General features: G+C 45.3%; 1 protein-coding gene across 4 annotated transcripts in view; it reads right to left on the bottom strand.

Annotated features, from left to right (window-relative positions):
- Positions 1-18,537, bottom strand: part of SPOCK3 (SPARC (osteonectin), cwcv and kazal like domains proteoglycan 3) — a gene marked incomplete at both ends in the record, with an annotated part of 386,995 nt that overhangs the window by 112,349 nt on the left and 256,109 nt on the right. For 3 of the 4 annotated variants that reach the window (XM_081237230.1, XM_081237231.1, XM_081237233.1), the window contains one exon: positions 17,008-17,131. The exons of the other annotated variant lie outside the window; for it this stretch is intronic. In XM_081237230.1, coding sequence (XP_081093356.1) covers positions 17,008-17,131 — 124 coding nt within the window. The remainder of the gene's footprint in view (positions 1-17,007; positions 17,132-18,537) is intronic. 4 annotated transcript variants of the gene reach the window in all.

Genomic DNA, 18,537 nt, shown 5'->3' with positions numbered 1-18,537 from the left:
ACACCCTCATGTCTCTTTTTGGAACACCCTACATTTTGTTAAGGAGCAACACCCTGCTGATTCGGGCACCTTACTTCTCTTTCCACTACAGAATGTTCCATCACACACCCTCACATGGGGACTCAGGTGACCTGTCACCCTCCCACATTCGTAACTGGACCTGAGGGGCGGGCAGGTCCCCTGGGGGCTCACGGCAGGTGTGGGCACAGACATGAGGGTCCTGCACCCGAGCAGTCTCCAGGGCTCCCCGACAGCCATGTCGGTCCCCTCCTTCCAGACACTTGGCTTGCCCTCCACCAGGCCTCCAGTCAGCATCTTGAGACCGGGCTTCGGAAAGGACCAGCGGAATGTGGGCCGACCGAGGTGAGGTCACAGGAGGGCAGGAAGGATGTTTTAACCCGAGTTCATACATTTACAAGCCTTATCCTGTCCTGTCGACATGAACAGGAGAATACTGCTGCTCCGGCTGACGACTCAATCACCGGACAAGGAGAACGGCCGGAGAGACTGAGGCAGGAAGAGCATCCTTAACCCTCACCTCACCACACACATTCTCTTACCTCTAGTGTAGTCTCTGGACCAGTATGTCTCCAATTCTGCAAACAGGAATGAGTATTACAGATGTTCTTCCTTCCAAAATTAAACACCTCACCGCAGAAACCTGCCTTGTTTGGCACACAGAGCTTACAGCATCCCGCAGAGCAGCTCAGAACACGCCAAAGAGAAAACGGTGGGCGTGGAGGGCGGACTCAGAACTGGTTTGGGGCTGGTTTTCCTTTGCTGAGTCTTTGTTCCCAGGTGTCCCTGGGGTTTCTACACTGCATTCTGCCTTCAACTCAATTTAATCCAGAGTAACCCTACAATGTCAGGATGCGTAATGTCCCTCACCTCAGGCAAGGCTGCTAGTGTTTGCATAAAGAAAACCCGCTTTTCATACATTGAATCATTTAGTGGAGCTGCAGGACCATCTAGTCAGGGTCTCCTAGTCCGTGATTTCTGTGCATAAGGCAGAGCTCATGTATGGATTTTCCTCTTTTTAGGCCATTGTTGTAAACAGTTATTCTAGACTTCAAAATCTGGTAATAAATTTAAAAGATTTTAAGGGTCAAAGGGATAGTATGTTTATTTTACCATCATTTCATGCTTACATGTTTCATTGAATTTTATCATTAAACCAAAATTCTTACTTAAATTACTCCAGATCAAAGCTTCTTTCAAGTATCAGTAATAGTTTCAATTAAAATAAGACCTATAAAAACATATTGTTTGATGACTGATACAATACATACATGAAATTAATACAACTATTTTAAATGACTATTGATTTGTATTTCCTTTATTTACCTTCATATATATAACATGAACTTTGTTAGATAACAACTCAGAATTTTCCAGAGGTGCAGGAGTGGTTAAAAATACTTAAGAAATGGATGAATACAGAACGTCGCGACACCAAGCACTCCTAAAAATGAGGATGACATTTGAGGAGACATTATCTTTACAGATATAAATGACAGTGAATTTTTAAAAAAAGAATGGGAGTAGGAAACAAGAGGTGTATTTTAAAAAACATACAAGGAGATGAAAGAATCAGGATAGAAGGTTACATTTAGGTAACAAGAGAAAAGCCTCTGAAGACCTCAAAGCAGCAGAAGACACCAACGCTAATACAAACATGGAAACACGGACGTGTGATAGTTTGTGCACACGTTTTAATGTCTGTGGGGCTTACATACTGAACTTTGCATTTTAACTGTTGTCTAATAAATAGAAAGCATGAGGAAATGCCTTGTTTATCATGCTTAAGAAATACCAAGCGCCTGTTAAAAAGTATGTACTACTCTTAAAGCTAAGACATGCACCGAAAGGTCAGCTGCCCTATACAGTTTGATGCACTGGTAGCAAAGATGCCCTTTGGGATGAACGGAAAGAGAAAGAGGGGAAGAGGGGTGCCATCGGCTTTGACACAAAGATAACGGGACACAAGACTTGGTTTTCCCGCTGTGTCAAGTGTCCCCTTGAGTAAAGGGGAGGGGGTAACTGAGGAGCTAGCGCCTCCAGAGCAAGGGTGCCCTCTGTCCACTGACTTCAAGAGGGCACCTGCAACCGAGACCGTGATGGGAGAGAAGATCCTCCGCTTCCCAGGAAGGACGGATGAAGGACGAGTTACTACAGGGAAGGTGAATGTCAAAAGGACAAACGCCAGAGTCAGGTGAAGCAGAGTGACAGCAAACTAGACGGCCTTTCTGAGGCGGACAGTGCATCCAATATTAAGAATAAACTACCATCCTACTGGAACACACACACACAGACATACATCTGTGACCAATTCACAGGCATCCTTGTGTACAAAACTACTCAAATGAGTTCACACTCAGCCCTCTGATTCCGATCCAACGCCCAGGATCCCTTCAGGCCTATTTTCCGCGCTTGTCAGCACTTTGTTCAACAAGGAGAAATGTGGATCCAGTCACATGCTCGACCTACTTCCATAATTATTCCACAGCACCGCTCACGGTCCTCTCCTCAGCATGGAAGGTCCCGGAGCAGCCGCACTGGACGCCCAAGCTCTCAGGCATAGGCAGGCACCCCTCCGGGACCGAGGTACTGGTTCCACCCACCTCGTGCAGTGGGTCCCACGGAGCGCAAGGCCCAGGGAGGGACCTAACTTTTTTTCCTGTAGCTCCATCAGTTTCTAAGAGAGGAGCGCTGAGATCTCAGGAGGTGTTAGAGAGATGCAACAGTTTCTCCCTGTAGAAACTGCTTTATGTATCTGGCGCCTAACTATACACACATAAGACTGGAATTCTTCGATTTGCCAGGTGAATTAACACATTCATCATATGCAGTAATCCTTTTCATCTTTTACGGCTTTTATCTGAAGATCTAGTTTGTCCGACTGTTCTGCAGTATTGGAAGTCGAGTCCCCAGGGGTCTCCTATGTTTCTACCCATCTTGGAGCAGGGGCACTGAGTGCCTTCTGCTTTGTGCAATCTCTTAATTTTGTCTGAACATCGAGTGTCCTTGCCGGAGAGAGATGACGCGTCCTCTGCAGGGAAGGCAGATTTGTTTGCTTCTCAGTAAAACAGAGGGAACTCCCCCCAGGGGGTAGAGGGTGGGCAGGCCTGTCTGCAGCCCGTGGTCACACATGGGTTTTCCTCTGCTGTGACACAAACCCCGTGTGTGTGGAGCATCCAGCCGGGTCACTCCGCACGGCCCTTGGGACTTGTGGGGAAAGGAGAATGGACGCCAGCACGAAGACCGAGCTGCTGGTGTCGTGAGTGACACATGACCCAGGAGGCCCGTGTCTTCTGCAGCACGCATGAAACGGGGTAAAAATCCCAGACCCTCCAAGTTCTCCAGTTTTTGCGGCAGTGAAGACCCTTTCTGGAGGAGAGAGGACGCCGGGCCCCGAGCCCAGGTCAGAAGAGGAGGAGAGGGCTTCTTCCCTGGTGGCGCAGTGGTTGAGAGTCCGCCTGCCGATGCAGGGGATGCGGGTTCGTGCCCCGGTCCTGGAAAATCCCACGTGCCGCGGAGCGGCTGGGCCCGTGAGCCATGGCCGCTGAGCCTGCACGTCCGGAGCCTGTGCTCCGCAACGGGAGAGGCCACAACAGTGAGAGGCCCGCGTACCGCAAAAAAAAGAAAAAAAAAAAGAAGAGGAGGAGATACCCGGTGCAAACGCCCCCAGGCCAGTCCCAAGCCAAAGCCGGCGACAGGCTCACCCACTGTCCCCCGGTTCCCGAACCCCTGGGCCTGGGCGCAAGGCGCGGCACCGAGCCACACGGGCTCTGCTCACGGCTCCCGAGCGCCGGGCGGGCCACGGAAGGCCGCTCCGCTGAGCACGAGACCATCTTTCCAGGTCCCGAACGAGGCGGAAGGCCGAGGGCTGCGGCCCGGGAGGGGCCGTGCAAGTGTGGCCGCGACGGACATGCCGGGCCTGCTGGGGAGGGGGCACTGGATGGAGCCGAGGGCCCGGGCAGGGCAGGCAAGCCCGCTGCCCTTTCGGGGGCCCCTTCTGGAGAGGCCGGCGCCCCGCGCTGCCTGAGCCGGAGCGGTGGGCCCTCGTGGGGGGGCGCCCGGGCGCGGTCGCTGAGGCTCCCGTGCTGGCCCCTTCCTCGCCGGCTGCCTCCAGAGCCGCCGGACGCCTGCACGGCCCGGCATCTTGGGCGTCCCCAAGAGCCCTGTGCGAAGGAGAGTCGGGCCTCGCTGTGCACGGCGGGGATGGCCAATCCACTCCGGACAAATTTCAGGGGCCCGTTCACTGCGGCTCCTTAAACTACGTGGGTGGGTTCGCAGGGTCAGCGTCTCGCACGCGGAAGGAACGCTGTTACCCCTTAGGTCGCCACCCGCAAAGGAGCCCCGGCCCCGGACTGTTCCCTTAGGGCCCTGGGGGGGGAAGGATGGTGCTCCACGTGGTCCTTTACTCAGCTCAGCCGACAAGCTGACCGGAAGCCGTCCAGCAGGCTGTGTCCACGCCCCACTGCATCCCCGATGAACCCTGCTGGGGCCTAGTCTCTCCCGACCCGCTTTCAGCTGACACTGTTGCAACTGCAGTTGCATCAGCGGACTGTGGACGCAGGGCTGAGACATATCTGCGTTATGAGTTTGACGTACTGGACTATTTGTCGTTTGACCTTAGGGCAACTTTTATCACAAAATCTACTCATTCACAGGCTGACAGGCACAGCTGACTGTGTTGAATGGACAGTCCTTGCCCCTCACTGTCCACAAGCAACTGACCTTGGTAGGCAATGGCTGGTCTCTTCAAAATCCTGCTCAAAAGGGTTTCTGACTGGACCTGTCTCACTGACTAAGGCAGTGTGGTCACAATTCCACTGCTTCCAGAAAGGGAACAGAACCGCTCAGCTGGCTCCTGGGTAACGGAAGCACGAGAGAGCCTATAAGGACTTATTTAAACCTTCAGGATCTTTACTTTCTTTCCTAATTGATGTTGCAGGCTGGTCCGACGCTGGACCTCTGCGTGACGGCCTGTCCACAGGGGACCTTGGGCATTAAACTCAATTCTGGTTCCAGCCGCTGGATTCCCTTGTTGGATGGAGGTGGTCCCGGACATTTGTCCATGCAGGTCACAGGCAGGGATGTAATGGGTCTCTCTAACTTTCACAGAAGTGCCCTCTTCCCTCCTGGGCTGGACGCTTATGGATGAAATGTTTATGGGTGAGGTTGAGAGGCTGACAGGAAGAAATGGGACCTCTGAGTTGCAGTCATTGCAGGGTAATTTTACGGTAACGCAGGGAGAGCCACAACCCCAATGCCCGGGGAGGGGACACCTTAGGCCCTGGGAAGTGGTGGAGGGAGAGGCGTCACAGATGCTCCATCTTCCAGAACAATGCCTGTCTCTCCCCCTCAAGGCGGGTGCCCTGTGTGCCCCCCCAGTGCTGCAGATGCCTTATTTAAGATACCTGACTACTGGAGTTGCCCTCCCTGGACCCCCTTCTCCATCCTTCCTAACTTACCACGCAGCCTCCAGGAACAGGAAGGCACGGACCAGCTCCTGCAACTCCTGTGTAAACACCCTCGACATGTCCAGATGCCTTTCCCAGACCCCATTCTTAGCCATCCTCGGAGGTGGATGGATGCCACCAGGATTGTCTTTGGGAAAAATATAGACACAGGGAACAGGCTTCTTTCCAGCTTTCACTCCCAAAACAAGGGGCAGAGTCTATTATTCCAACTCAGTTGGGACACCTGAGCTCTCCCAGCCAGGCTGGAGGGCACATGGGATGCCCTGTCACCCTATGTTCCCTGAACAACGAAGGTCCTGCCTGCAGGTCATGGCACTTTTAACAACACTTTCTTTCCAGGACACCCTGCACATTACTGGTGGTGGACACCAGGCATGAACTCACCTCTGTCTTAAAAAAATGGTGATGTGGGGGCTTCCCTGGTGGTGCAGTGGTTGGGAGTCCGCCTGCCGATGCAGGGGACACGAGTTCGTGCCCTGGTCCGGGAGGATCCCACATGCCGCGGGGCAGCTGGGCCCATGAGCCATGGCCGCTGAGCCTGTGCTCCGCAACGGGAGAGGCCAGAGCAGTGAGAGGCCCGCGTACGGCAAAAAAAAAAAAAAAAAAAATGGTGATGTGCTCCCGCTGGGTGGTCTGAGACCATCACCTGCTTTAGGAAATGCCCCTAGCAGACGGTATAGCCTTCAGATACCTGCGGAGCTCTCTCCACAGGGAAGGGACCCTCGGGCATTCAGTTCCATGTGACACACCTGACTCATCCCTACGAGCATCTTGCAGGAAGTTCTCTCCCTAACAGGAGGGACCCAATTAGAAAAGCTGATATAAAAACTGTCACTGATCTTAGGTGAGGTGATCAATGACACCATGTTGCTCCTGGAAGGGATTCACTTCAGCTTCATGACTGACCACTGGATGACATCATTGTCCTAAAAGCCTCCTCGGCCAAGTGAGGTCTACGCAGTCACTAATGCATCCTGCTGTCCCTGGGTTAAAACCTCAGGCCAAGTGGTGAGACGAAGACGGACACTTGAGGCAAAAGCCACTTGGATTTCTAAGGCAGACCTTGGGGGTTTACGGGATTTGTGGGGAGGTGGGGCCTGGGGCCCTGGAGAGGGGAGGTGTCAACACTGCAAACAGGCTGGTCTCGCCTTCTGCTTGGATCGCCCTGGGTGTCAGCCTTCGTTAAATGCTGCCTGAGACAAACTGACCTGGATTGGCCCCTGCACTGTTGATCGTATGGATGCCGTGGTTGATGGAGCGAGGTACTTACAGGAGAAGCCTCTGGCCAAGAAGACAGGGAATGAGGGTGGATATGATAAGAGGCAGTTCTGCGAGGTCACGCATAGTTCTGCATGTCTTCCCATTAGAGGCACAGATAGTTTGTTCTGTACGAGGATGTTTGTGTAGCCGTCTTAGAAGAGACTTTCTCCTGAAGTATCTGCTTTTAATTATCTTTAGCTTTCAATGTTGTAAGTGTGCTTTTCCACTGTTTTATGAATTCTATTAATCTTGTTGAGATCATCTTTGTTTGTGTAATGGTATAATATTTTTGGCAAGTAATATGGCTTTTTAACCTGGCTGGATTTTATTTTGATAATCAATCATTGCTTCTTACTTTTCTCACCTGGCACATTGTACTTCTTGTATTTGTAGATTCATGCCTTTCAACATTTCTGGAAAAAATTTCAATATCTCTTTTAACATTTCTCCACCTTATTATTTCTGGCTTCTCTTTCTGTATCTCAGATTAAATTCACTTATTTCTTCTCATTCTGGTCTCTATCCCCTATTATCCTTTTTGGATAATTTTTCTGAAATATTTTCTGAAATATATCAAGTCATTTTTCTGAAATATATAAATACACAAATATATACACATAAACATTATGTTTATATACTTAACAACTTATTATTTTTGTTACATATATTTTCTGTTTTTAAATGTATATTATCACATGCATATGCATATATTATAGTTCATTAATTCTCTTCATCTAATGTCTAATGCATCTGTTTAATTTTTAATCATATTTTTAATTGAATAGGTCATATTTGGTTATTTTTCAAATCTAATATTTTCTGAAATTATGTTGGTCTTCCTGTATCTTTCAATACCACTTTAAGCCTGTAAACATTTTACACACTAAAAACGTTTCATATAGTGGTTGTATGTTCTGTTTTACCTAATTATTTATCTGATAGTTTTGATATTTAAGTGTTGAAACCTGTCTGGTTTTGTTCTTACATTGTTCCCTCCTTACCTGTTGGCTTTTGTCATTTAGTTTGTTGGTTTATTTATATTAGTGTGTTTCTTCTACTTATAAGATTTATTGGTATGTGAGCAAAGAGTTGGCAGAATACCATCTGGAGAATCCTTAGGAGTCTGGATTCCTGGTACTTTTCTACAGAGAGAACTTACGTTAGGATTTTCAAGTGTCAGGTGTACTGAGTACAAAGAATCCCTTAAATTCTATTTATCATCCTGGGGCTTCCCCAACCTCTGCTCTGAGGTGGTGAAATCCAAAACCCCAGGTCTGTGAGAGAACAGGTTCAAGGGGATAAATATTGTACCGCAATAATGGTATTATTACCCAATAATGGTATTATTTCTTTTTTGCCCCCCCAGTTTCTATATTAGAGTTTAATTGCCTCCTAGTTTCAGCTGGCTTTTGTTTAATTGGCTTGTTTCAGAAGCCATAGCATCCTTAACCTGTTGTCTGTTCACAGAACCGGACCCATTTCCTTGGTGGAGAGCATTGAGGTGGAGCGAGATAACAGACACTGAAACACACAGTGATCACAGAGAGATGGCAGGAAACCTATAATTTGCCCATGCGTTCACTGGAAGGGTATGACAGCCACACACTACTGTGTTTATTCCATAATTTACATGATTATAAATCTACACACATATAAGTAGATACTATACAGGATATACTTGACTTTTCTTTGCCGAGAAAAATAATTTCTCACTGTATTAACACCACGTTCCTATAATAATGTTATCCACATTGCTATTAATAAATCATTAATATGCATAAATACATACCATACTACATTACACTGATTTATTACATATTATTATTTCATATCTTTTGTACTTTTATTTGTAGCCACATTATTAGCCTTGCTGTTTATCAGCCCTGTGACCTTATGAATATATTTAATATCTTTGTGCTTCAGATTCCTTTTCTTAAAAATATTAGTGTTTTTTGTGTCTCCTACTGTTGTCTGAGGAATAATTCATATGTAAATTGTCACATTACATTAATGAATAAATGCATTAATATAGTAACTCAGAGCAGCGATCCACACACACTAGGCAGGCACTAAGTATTAGCTTTCTTAGAAGCTTTTCTCTGCTGGCACGAGTTGTGATTTAGACAAAAGAGATGCAGACACAGCTTTTCCAAAGGTGCTGCCAGCATGCTTGCCCTGAACTTGCTAGAAACTCATGGTATATCTCAGCGGGAACGCCTTCTACCAGCAGGGTAAGAATGCCTCAGTTACCTTCACACGTGAATGCCTCTTTATCTTGCTATAACCTGAGTTTTTAAAGAGCTGGAAGATACATGGCTTCTCTAAATCTCTCCTATTGCCTATCATGATTCTTGCTTCTTGATAAAGTGACGAATAATTGAGGTTACCAAGGACATCACTAGGGTAAAACCCAGGCCTGATAAGTGCATCCATCAGGAGCTCGCTGGCCTGTCCACGCCCAGAAGAGCACAGTGGCCACCGTGCGCCTGAAGCTGACCTCGATCCTGGCGTCATTACTTTCCAGCTTCATGGCTGCTCTGTGTCTCCTTTCCCTTGTCTAATGATTGTGGACCATTACAGAATCTGTCTTCTAGGGTTGTTTTAAATGTTAGGTTAGCACACAAAATATTTAGACCATTACTTGACATCATTGCTCAATTATTTTAGGAATTCCTGCCTATATGACTTTCACAGCGACAGCTACTACATGCCAACGACTACGGTTATTACACTTCCCTTAAAGAATATGTATATTCAAGCATGCTCTACAAAGGTAAAGATTTTTAGAGAACTGTCTCCTTAGAAATGCAAACGCTGTGGAATATTTACAAAATACAAATTCCTTTCATTGAAAAGGCAAAAATTATATTATCTAAGAAAGCACGGAGATTCCACCAGTGAACATATGTGTTGTTCTCCCATTTTTAGTAGATAATAACACAAAATATAGACACTGACCCTGCATGTTCTATTCTATGAGGGCTGCAGAGAACCTGATTAGCATATACAAAACCTGTACATAACTTCATACCTAATGGTAAAATACTGAAAACTTTCTCCTAAATTTGGATTAAGGCAAAGAGGTACATTGAATATTATACTGAAAGGCTTAACCAGAACAATAAGGCAAGAAAAAGAAAAAATGCATAAAAAGAAGGAAAGGAAGAAATAAATCTGTGTCTATTCAAAGAGGATGATTATATGCGTAGAAAATCCTGAGACAGCCACAACAAAACACTGCTAGAAATAAGTGAATTTAGCAAGGTGTCAATAAACAGGGTCAGTGTAGAAAGATTAGTTATATGACAATATACTAGCAAATAAACATCACAACTAAATTTACAGTAGCATTAGTAAAAATAAGTTAGCAATACATTTAACAAAAAAATGTTACAGGTCCCTATACCAAAAACTACAAAACTTTTATTAACTTTAACAAAATGAAGAGATATACCTAGTGTGTGGATTTGAAGATTGTTATCCATCTCCTCAAATTTATCTACAGATTTGACAAAATCTTAATGATTATTCAAAGCTGTTTTTTTGTAGAAATTGACAGACCGATGCTAAAATTCATATGGAAATACAAAGGGCAAGTGCTGAAGCAGCACTGAAAAGGTGGAATCACTCAGACTTGCAGCACTTGAATTCAAAACTTAACATAAAGATACAGGCAAACAGGTCATGCGGCACATCCTAGGGGCAGATGACAAAACAGACACAGAGGGCTTCCCTGGTGGTGCAGTGGTTGAGAGTCCGCCTGCCGATGCAGGGGACGCGGGTTCGTGCCCTGGTCTGGGAAGATCCCACATGCCGCGGGGCAGCTGGGCCCGTGAGCCATGGCCGCTGGGCCTGTGAGTCCGGAGCCTGTGCTCCGCAGAGGGAGAGGCCACAGCAGTGAGAGGCCCGCATACCGCAAAAAAAAAAAAAAAAAAAAAAAAAAAAAAAAAAAAAAAAAAAACATCAGACACAGAAAGACTCACACTTTCAGGACCACTTCATTTTTGACAAAGAAACCCAGGCAATCTGATGGGGCAAGAACAACAAATGGATGTTCCCACAACTGGCCACACTGAAGAAGTGATATTCACCCCCTGCCTCTTAGCAAACACAAAGACCAATCACCACGTACACACAAACCTAAGAGTTAAAACTTTCAGTCTCCTAAGAAAACACAGAAGATTGTCTTCTACAAGAAGTTATAACCATAGAAAACTGATGATTTAGGCTTCCATATCATGCAAAAATCTCTAAAAATATAATTCTGAAAAAGGGCTCTGAAACCACAGGCTTCAAACCCGTGAGAAACAAGCAACTATAAACTTAAAGGGCATATATTGCCATCTTTACTTAGTGATTCAAATAAAAAGTCATCACATTTATTATGTGTAGTAACTAGAAAAAGATGAAGGGCACTTAATTTTTTAAAAAGTTTTTCTGCTCCAAATTCCTATTTAAAAAAAAAAAGTGGGGACTTCCCTGGCGATGCAATGGTTAAGAATCCACCTGCCAATGCAGGTGGATTCGAGCCCTGGTCTGGGAAGATCCCACATGCTGCAAGCAACTAAGCCCATGTGCCACAACTACTGAGCCTGCGCTCTACAGCCCACGCGCCACAACTACTGAGCCCACGCACCACAACTACTGAAGCCTGTGCGCCTAGAGCCCATGCTCCACAATGAGAGAAGCCACACACCACAACGAAGAGTAGTCCCCGCTCGCCGCAACTAGAGAAAGCCCATGCGCAGCAACGAAGACACAACACAGCCAAAAAAAAAAAAGCAAAAGCAAAAATGATTTCGATTTAGACAATGGACACTGGACTTCACTGAGACATTGGGCAAATTACTTCACTTCTGTGCATCAGTGCATCTATAAAAGGGACAACCATGAGTTAATATACCCAAAGCGTTTACAGTATCTGCCCCCAAAAAGATAAATGCTTGATCAGTGTAGACAAACGTATCTATAGGAGACTATGAAGTTCAATGTAGTGAAAAGGTCATGGGTCACCGCACTGCAAGATCAACGCACAGGTTATAGCAGATGTCAAACAAGAGGCAGGCACAGGGCTGGTCCCCATAGCCGAGCCCTGGCATCCGCCCTGGGAGGCACTGGTCCGAGCACTGGGAAGGCCCTCAGAACTCAGTGTCCACCTGTCACAGCAGCGTGGCCGAACTTCCGTGCCCTGGGGCAAGGCACCCAGGTCCTCGCTAAGCCTCTGTCCAAAGGTGCTGTGGTCACTGCACAGTCTAGGACCATCAGGGATTTGAGAACAAAAAGAAGCAGAAGATGATAAGGGACTCATAACACTCATAACACTCATAACACTCATAACACTGCACACTGCTTCATTTCCACCTAATAAGGAAAGAGCTTTGGAATAATCACTGAATTTGGCATTCTCTGAGTTGCTGGTAAATGTTGTCAGTCTTGGTGAAGCCGTGGCAAAGAGTGCCCAGTGTGTCATGGAGCAACTGGCAAGGCAGAGTGCGAAACAAGCGGTAAAGACCATGGGTCAAAATGTAGATTCAGATTTTACTGATGGTCGCTGCTTCAAAGATAAGTGTGTGACAACATATACGTTTCCCAACTTTTCATTTTTCTAAGGAACTACATTTAACATAATTAAAGAAAATAATAAAATTACAAAACCTCTATAATATCTATGGAGTTTGGTGAAAGACCATTTTAACACACAGTTACACAAAAGTAAGATTATAATTTCAAAAATAAATCAATATATCAATGTCGGGCTTCCCTGGTGGTGCAGTGGTTGAGAGTCCGCCTGCCGATGCAGGGGACACGGGTTTGTGCCCCGGTCCGGGAAGATCCCACATGCCGTGCAGCGGCTGGGCCCATGAGCCTGTGCTCCGCAACAGGAGAGGCCACAGCAGTGAGAGGCCCATGTACCGCAAAAAAAAAAAAAAAAAATATATATATATATATATATATATATATATCAATCAATGTAGAAACTAGGGAACACTGTCCTAAACTCATTCAATATATATAACTCAAGACTCTTGAACAGGCCAGGAAAGCAAGCCTACGTCTTTGTTAAGGCTACGGAGAAGCATAAAATAATCCATGAAGCAAAGTCCTGGGGAAGGAGATACAGGTGTTTGGGGTACCGAGAGATTAAAGCCTTAACCCTCAAAAATACAGCATCCCAAGCCAGGAGCCAAAAGCCAAGCCAAGTGGAAAAGCAGTTCAAAGAGAAACAGTGCACATCTATTTCTGACTGTCAATCTTTCAAAATAAAATTAGCTCAAAGTGTTCAGGGGAAGGAAGGCAGGACACGTAAATACCAAATGCTAATAGGAGAACGTCGAAACTTAAAATGGAATTTTCTCAAATTACAGCGAAAAGTAAATGCTTCCACTTCAGTGCTAATGTTACTGTTCTATTTTATTAAATACAAGCACAACAACTGTTATATCTAAGAATTCAAAGGCAATAGATTGAAGGGATGCAACAGTGGTTCTCAATCATGCCTACACATAAAAATCACTTGGGGAGCTTTTAAAATTTAGATTCCCAGGGCCTCGTCCCAAACCAATTTAACTAGCATCTCTGCAGCTGGTGTTGGGAACTGCAGAATAAGATGGATAAGCTTTCTATTTACTTGCCTTTCCTCAACACACACACACACACACACACACACGCAGTTTCCTATACTGACCGTTATTTATTGCAATAGTTCAGCTCCCAAGCACTGCATGACTAAAAATGAGGGAAAAGTATCAAAAACCACCTAGCACATTGTGCCTGGGGAGTTCATGTTACAGACACCCGGCTGAGCTCTAGAACATCAGTATTATTTGCTGACTTCTGCTCAGCAGATGTAGCGTACAATTTACACAAGTCAGACACAAACATGCCCTAGTCTAACATAGATGCTACATTGGAGAACAATTCCTGATTTCACTGAAGCCGGGCAATACAATGCAAATAGACTTTGCCTGAAGGGAGAAACAGAGACTTTCATCTTTTGTGTCAATTTCAGGAATGATTACCTCTCAAACAGCCTTGAACAGACTTATATCTTGATTTTTCTGCTACTGCTGAATTCTGAAGAATTCAGAAAACATGAGTTCTGAAAAGAATGATTAAGTAGATTTCTAAAACAGTCCATCGCTTTTCTTAACATGAAAAAAATTAGATAACATTACAAAAACACTTTTTATGAAAATCACGAGTCCCAATATTTCTCCAAGTAAATCTATGTTTCCACAGTTACTCATCTGTGCCTTTGTCTTTTCTGTAAACATTTTTAAAACACTCCTCTGAGGACTGCTACACAAGCTGACACATTCAGAGCTTGAAGGCTAATAAAATAATTATTCAAAATCGGTCCCTTTGTGTGATGAGGGGCACTTTCCAAGATTAAATCCTTTTTATGACCTTTGACTAAAGTTTCCTTTGGAGACCTTCTGATAACTGTCTTTCTCACCTCAGCCCCAGCGCCTGGACCTACTGTGCTATGTAAGGACCTCTCCTCCAATTATGTTGTACGGTGGAATATAACTTATAACTTCATCTCAATAAACTGAGCTGAAAGTAATGAGAAAATACTGTGGGTCTACAATAGAACATATAGGAATACTGTTTGTAGTAGTAAAACAAAACTGAACTGAACCGAAAACCCTGTACATCAGTGCAGGGTATCCAGAATACGGAGGGATGGTAAGCAGAGCCGGATGTAGGGTCCCTCACCCTGGACCAGATGGCCTGGCTCTGGCCAGTCTTCATCATATCAGGACCACTCAGCTCTAAGCAAGGAGCTTCCCGGATTGCGCGGAGCTTGGGATTCGGAGCTCTACCTTTACTCTGAGCACAAATGCCCACCAGCCCCCAAAAGCTGTTTAAATCTGCCCTGTCAGGGTTTGCTTGGTCTACTGACAAAGCTTAGTGAGGCAAGAGCCAGAAGAAACGTCCCGTGACTCCTGCACCTGCCTTATTTATTATCTTGTTCATATGACAAGATAAGCTTCTCCAAAAGGCACTGGCCTCTGCAGTCTTTGTTCCCGCGATGCCTGAAGAGCCTAGGGCAATGCCTGTCTCGCAGAAGAAAGGCTGAGGCCTTAATTTGAATTTAAATCCCATGAATTTCTAAAAAGTGTTAGTAAGAAGAGTTTAGTCTGGGGTCCTCCTGGGCTGAGATCACTATTTAGTTTGCATTATATTATACAGTTCAGCCTGCTGTCAGTGTAGACACTTAAGACTAGAATTGGTGATCAAAAGTGGAAAAATCACCAACTTAAATCAGAATCAACAGAAATGAGGACTGAAGTTTGGGGTGACTAAAAACTCATATTCATTTGAACCATGTTCTTTTTATGTCTTTCTATACAAACAAGGTACGCATTGAAAGTGAGACATATCCAAATAAATGTTAAATTAATAATTCAAGGATGGATTATTTAGAATAATTTTATTGACAATATCAATGAGGTTGTAGGATTGTAAGCTGGGGCTTCACAACAGTGGGAAACCCCAAGGGATTGTGAATCCACATGCATTAGTCTACTTATGGCAGGAGTATTTAGTCCTGAGTGGGAGACTGTGTTTCTCTAAAATCATCAAACAAAGACTCCCACGCGGTCTCAAAAGGTAGAAACCTCTTGTGATCGTACCTCTGTGCCCTGTGACAGTACACTGGCAGAGAATGGATCATGTCAAGAGGGTCCTAGAGAGGCAGGTGGCGGCCTAACGCTGGCCCTCTCCAGGGAGGATGACCCCCTCCCCGGTGCTAACACACCAGGGCCCACAGCAGGTACATTCCTGAGGCTTAGAAAGACACAGGGCTCCCCGAGGGGGATGCCGGGAATGACCTCGGTCTCTCTCTTGACTCAGCCTGTTCCATCATCAATGTCCATCAGGTCAACTTAGGAGTCAAATTTGCTTCCCAAGGAACTCCAGCTACCATGCTGAATACTAGAATCTGCATCCTTTGTTGTGGGTTAATAAATCAGCACAATGCATTCCACATCATGAGCTGTGGGGTGTGAGAATATGAGGTGGTTTCCTTCTCCCTTGCACTGACAGCAGGAATTTCAGCTTGCAAAGCAGAGGGTCCCGGAGATCGAGGTAGTGTTGAGAGGATGGGTGCCACATTCCTTCCTCCTAGCAACATCTCCATCCCCACACACACCCTGAAAACTTTAGCAAACAGGCACATGGTAGCCTCACCCAGTAAGTACTATGCACGTATCTATGGACTGCATTAAGCTTCCTTGTCCCTGTAGCCCTCTTCTCAATTGTCAACTGCCGGTGCAAGGTGTAGGGAAATATTTTCTGAGACAAAGTATGGTTCATAAGGTGGTATGCACCAAACACAGTGTTCTGATAGCCAAAAACTTCTGGAATTTACTTTGCTTTAAGCAAAACTAGATATGAACTGAGGTAAGGTTACATTATAGACTTCATGGATCGTATTTAACTTGAATATACCTATAGTTTCTAAGAGAAATGTTGATCTGTTTAATTACAGGGTAAAGTCCCACTGGGGACACTACATAATGTGCTATCTTACCTTCTCAAAATACATTTTAGAAAAATCTAAATTCATAAACGCATCTGACCCTGAAGTTTCAGGTAAGAGGTCATGAGCCATATTCCTTCTTATCACATAATCAAAGAAAACTCATCGATGTCCTATTACGTAAAGTTCTTAAAACCTCCTAAATATGTGAACGATATGGGGCATCAAACGAGGTGCAGATTAATGCAGCTAGAGACACTGAATCAGAGAAGACATCACTTCTGGGCTTCGGTGTCAGTTAAATGTGTGAAGTGTGCTATTTCCTTCTGAACCTTGTTTTTCTCTTTTGCTGTAAGGAATTTGGGGGGGGGCTTAAATGAGATAATATAGGAAATAACCTATGAAATAAAATAGTAATGATATTGACAGATTTTCGCTGGGACAGCTGTTGTAACTGTTAACATTGTTATATACATGTAACGCTTCTGCCTTCTCTCAGAGTAGCAAGAAAGGAAACGTTGGTTTTAATATCTGAGGGTTCAGAGTGTTCACAGAGTCAACATTTCAAACTTTAAAAATTCTGTGTAGGAGAAACAACCGTATAAATGTTTGAATCATATTCTCAACTAGTGATATTATTCACGTTATTTTAAATGTTAAAGTATTTGGATCACCACACTGGAGAACTAACGGTTTTAATCACTTACTAATGACTATGTACATGCATATATGAATATGTATATGTTTTATAATAAATGACGATCACTGTCTTACCTGAGAAGAGTAGGCGTGTCCATCTGAACCGCAGACGGGGCTGGTAGAGACCCCCGAGCACGGCTGGCAGGTGGATGTCGGGGGGCCCCTCCACTGCTTCCGCCCAGCTCCTGCACCTTTCATGCTGTTGACAAAATAAAACAAGCATACTTAGTGCATTTATTTAAAAAATAAATTTATATTAGCATCATGCCTTTCCTCCACGGTCATTCCAACTCTTCCAGATCAATTAGAATCAGTAAATTGGTAAATTGTACCCTCATTTCCAATGTATTAATCCATACAGTGTTCTTTATAAACTTTTGTTTCATCATCAAGGTTTTCCTATAATAAAATAAGAATATATTCCTTAAAAAGATTCCCCTGGTTATATGCAGACTACAGTTATACTTCAACATATGGGTTCTCTGGTTTTAATCTGTGGTTGTGAAATGTGTTTTTAACAGCCCCCCAAACAACTCACATGTCTGGAACCTTCCCAAGGGCCCCCTCTAGAATTCTACTAGAAATAGTATTAGAAAGCAGACACCTAATTCACCAGGCGTCCCAGAGGCGCATGAAAATAAGAGCAGCTTACTTTTAGAGAAAGTAGCACTAAGAACCACTTTTCCAGCAAAGACCAGTATTTAGAGCCCAGTTAGCAGGTTTGGTGGTGAGGGCCAATCCTCTCTTTCTTGTGTGGAAAGAACTCAAGATACATCCATCTGGCTTTGATCTGGAATAAAGTGGGAAAACCCATTCTCTTCCGCTACCTACTCCTAAATATCCGTTTCTCCACTTTGATTAAACTGCTTCTGGGGCTTCCCTGGTGGCGCAGTGGTTGAGAGTCTGCCTGCCGATGCGGGGGACTCGGGTTCGTGCCCCAGGCCGGGAGGATCCCGCGTGCCGCGGAGCGGCTGGGCCCGTGAGCCATGGCCGCTGGGCCTGCGCGTCCGGAGCCTGTGCTCCGCGGCGGGAGAGGCCACAACAGTGAGGGGCCCACGTACCGAAAAAAAAAAAAAAACTGCTTGTGTTTGGCCTATTTGTGTGAACAGTTCACACAGAAATGGGCAAAGGCCTTCAAGGTAGGAATAAAAACAACAGGGAATCTCTACACAAGCACTTTGTAGTTAGAAGTCCTCCAGGAAATCAGCACTCGGTCTTGTTCATTAAAACTGCTCATGGGGCTTCCCTGGTGGCGCAGTGGTTGAGAGTCCGCCTGCCGATGCAGGGGACACGGGTTCGTGCCCCTATCCCGGAAGATCCCGCATGCCGCGCAGCGGCTGGGCCCACGAGCCATGGCCGTGGAGCCTGTGTGTCCGGAGCCTGTGCTCCGCAACGGGAGAGGCCACAGCAGTGAGAGGCCCGCGTACAGCAAAAAAAAAAAAAAAAAAGAAAAAAAACTGCTCATGGATAGTAATTTGACGTCTCTATCAAGATGAGAAACGAGGTTTTACTGGAAACATTTGCTGCCTTTTGGCTTTTCTTTTTTCACGAATAAGTCAAATTCACAAAAAAGTAACCCCAAAAGACAACTAAGAAGTGTAGTGT

Source organism: Mesoplodon bidens, assembly GCF_964165515.1.
Source record: "Mesoplodon bidens genome assembly, chromosome: 6".
NCBI lineage: Eukaryota > Metazoa > Chordata > Mammalia > Artiodactyla > Ziphiidae > Mesoplodon > Mesoplodon bidens.
This window is presented reverse-complemented; position numbering and strand designations above follow the sequence as displayed.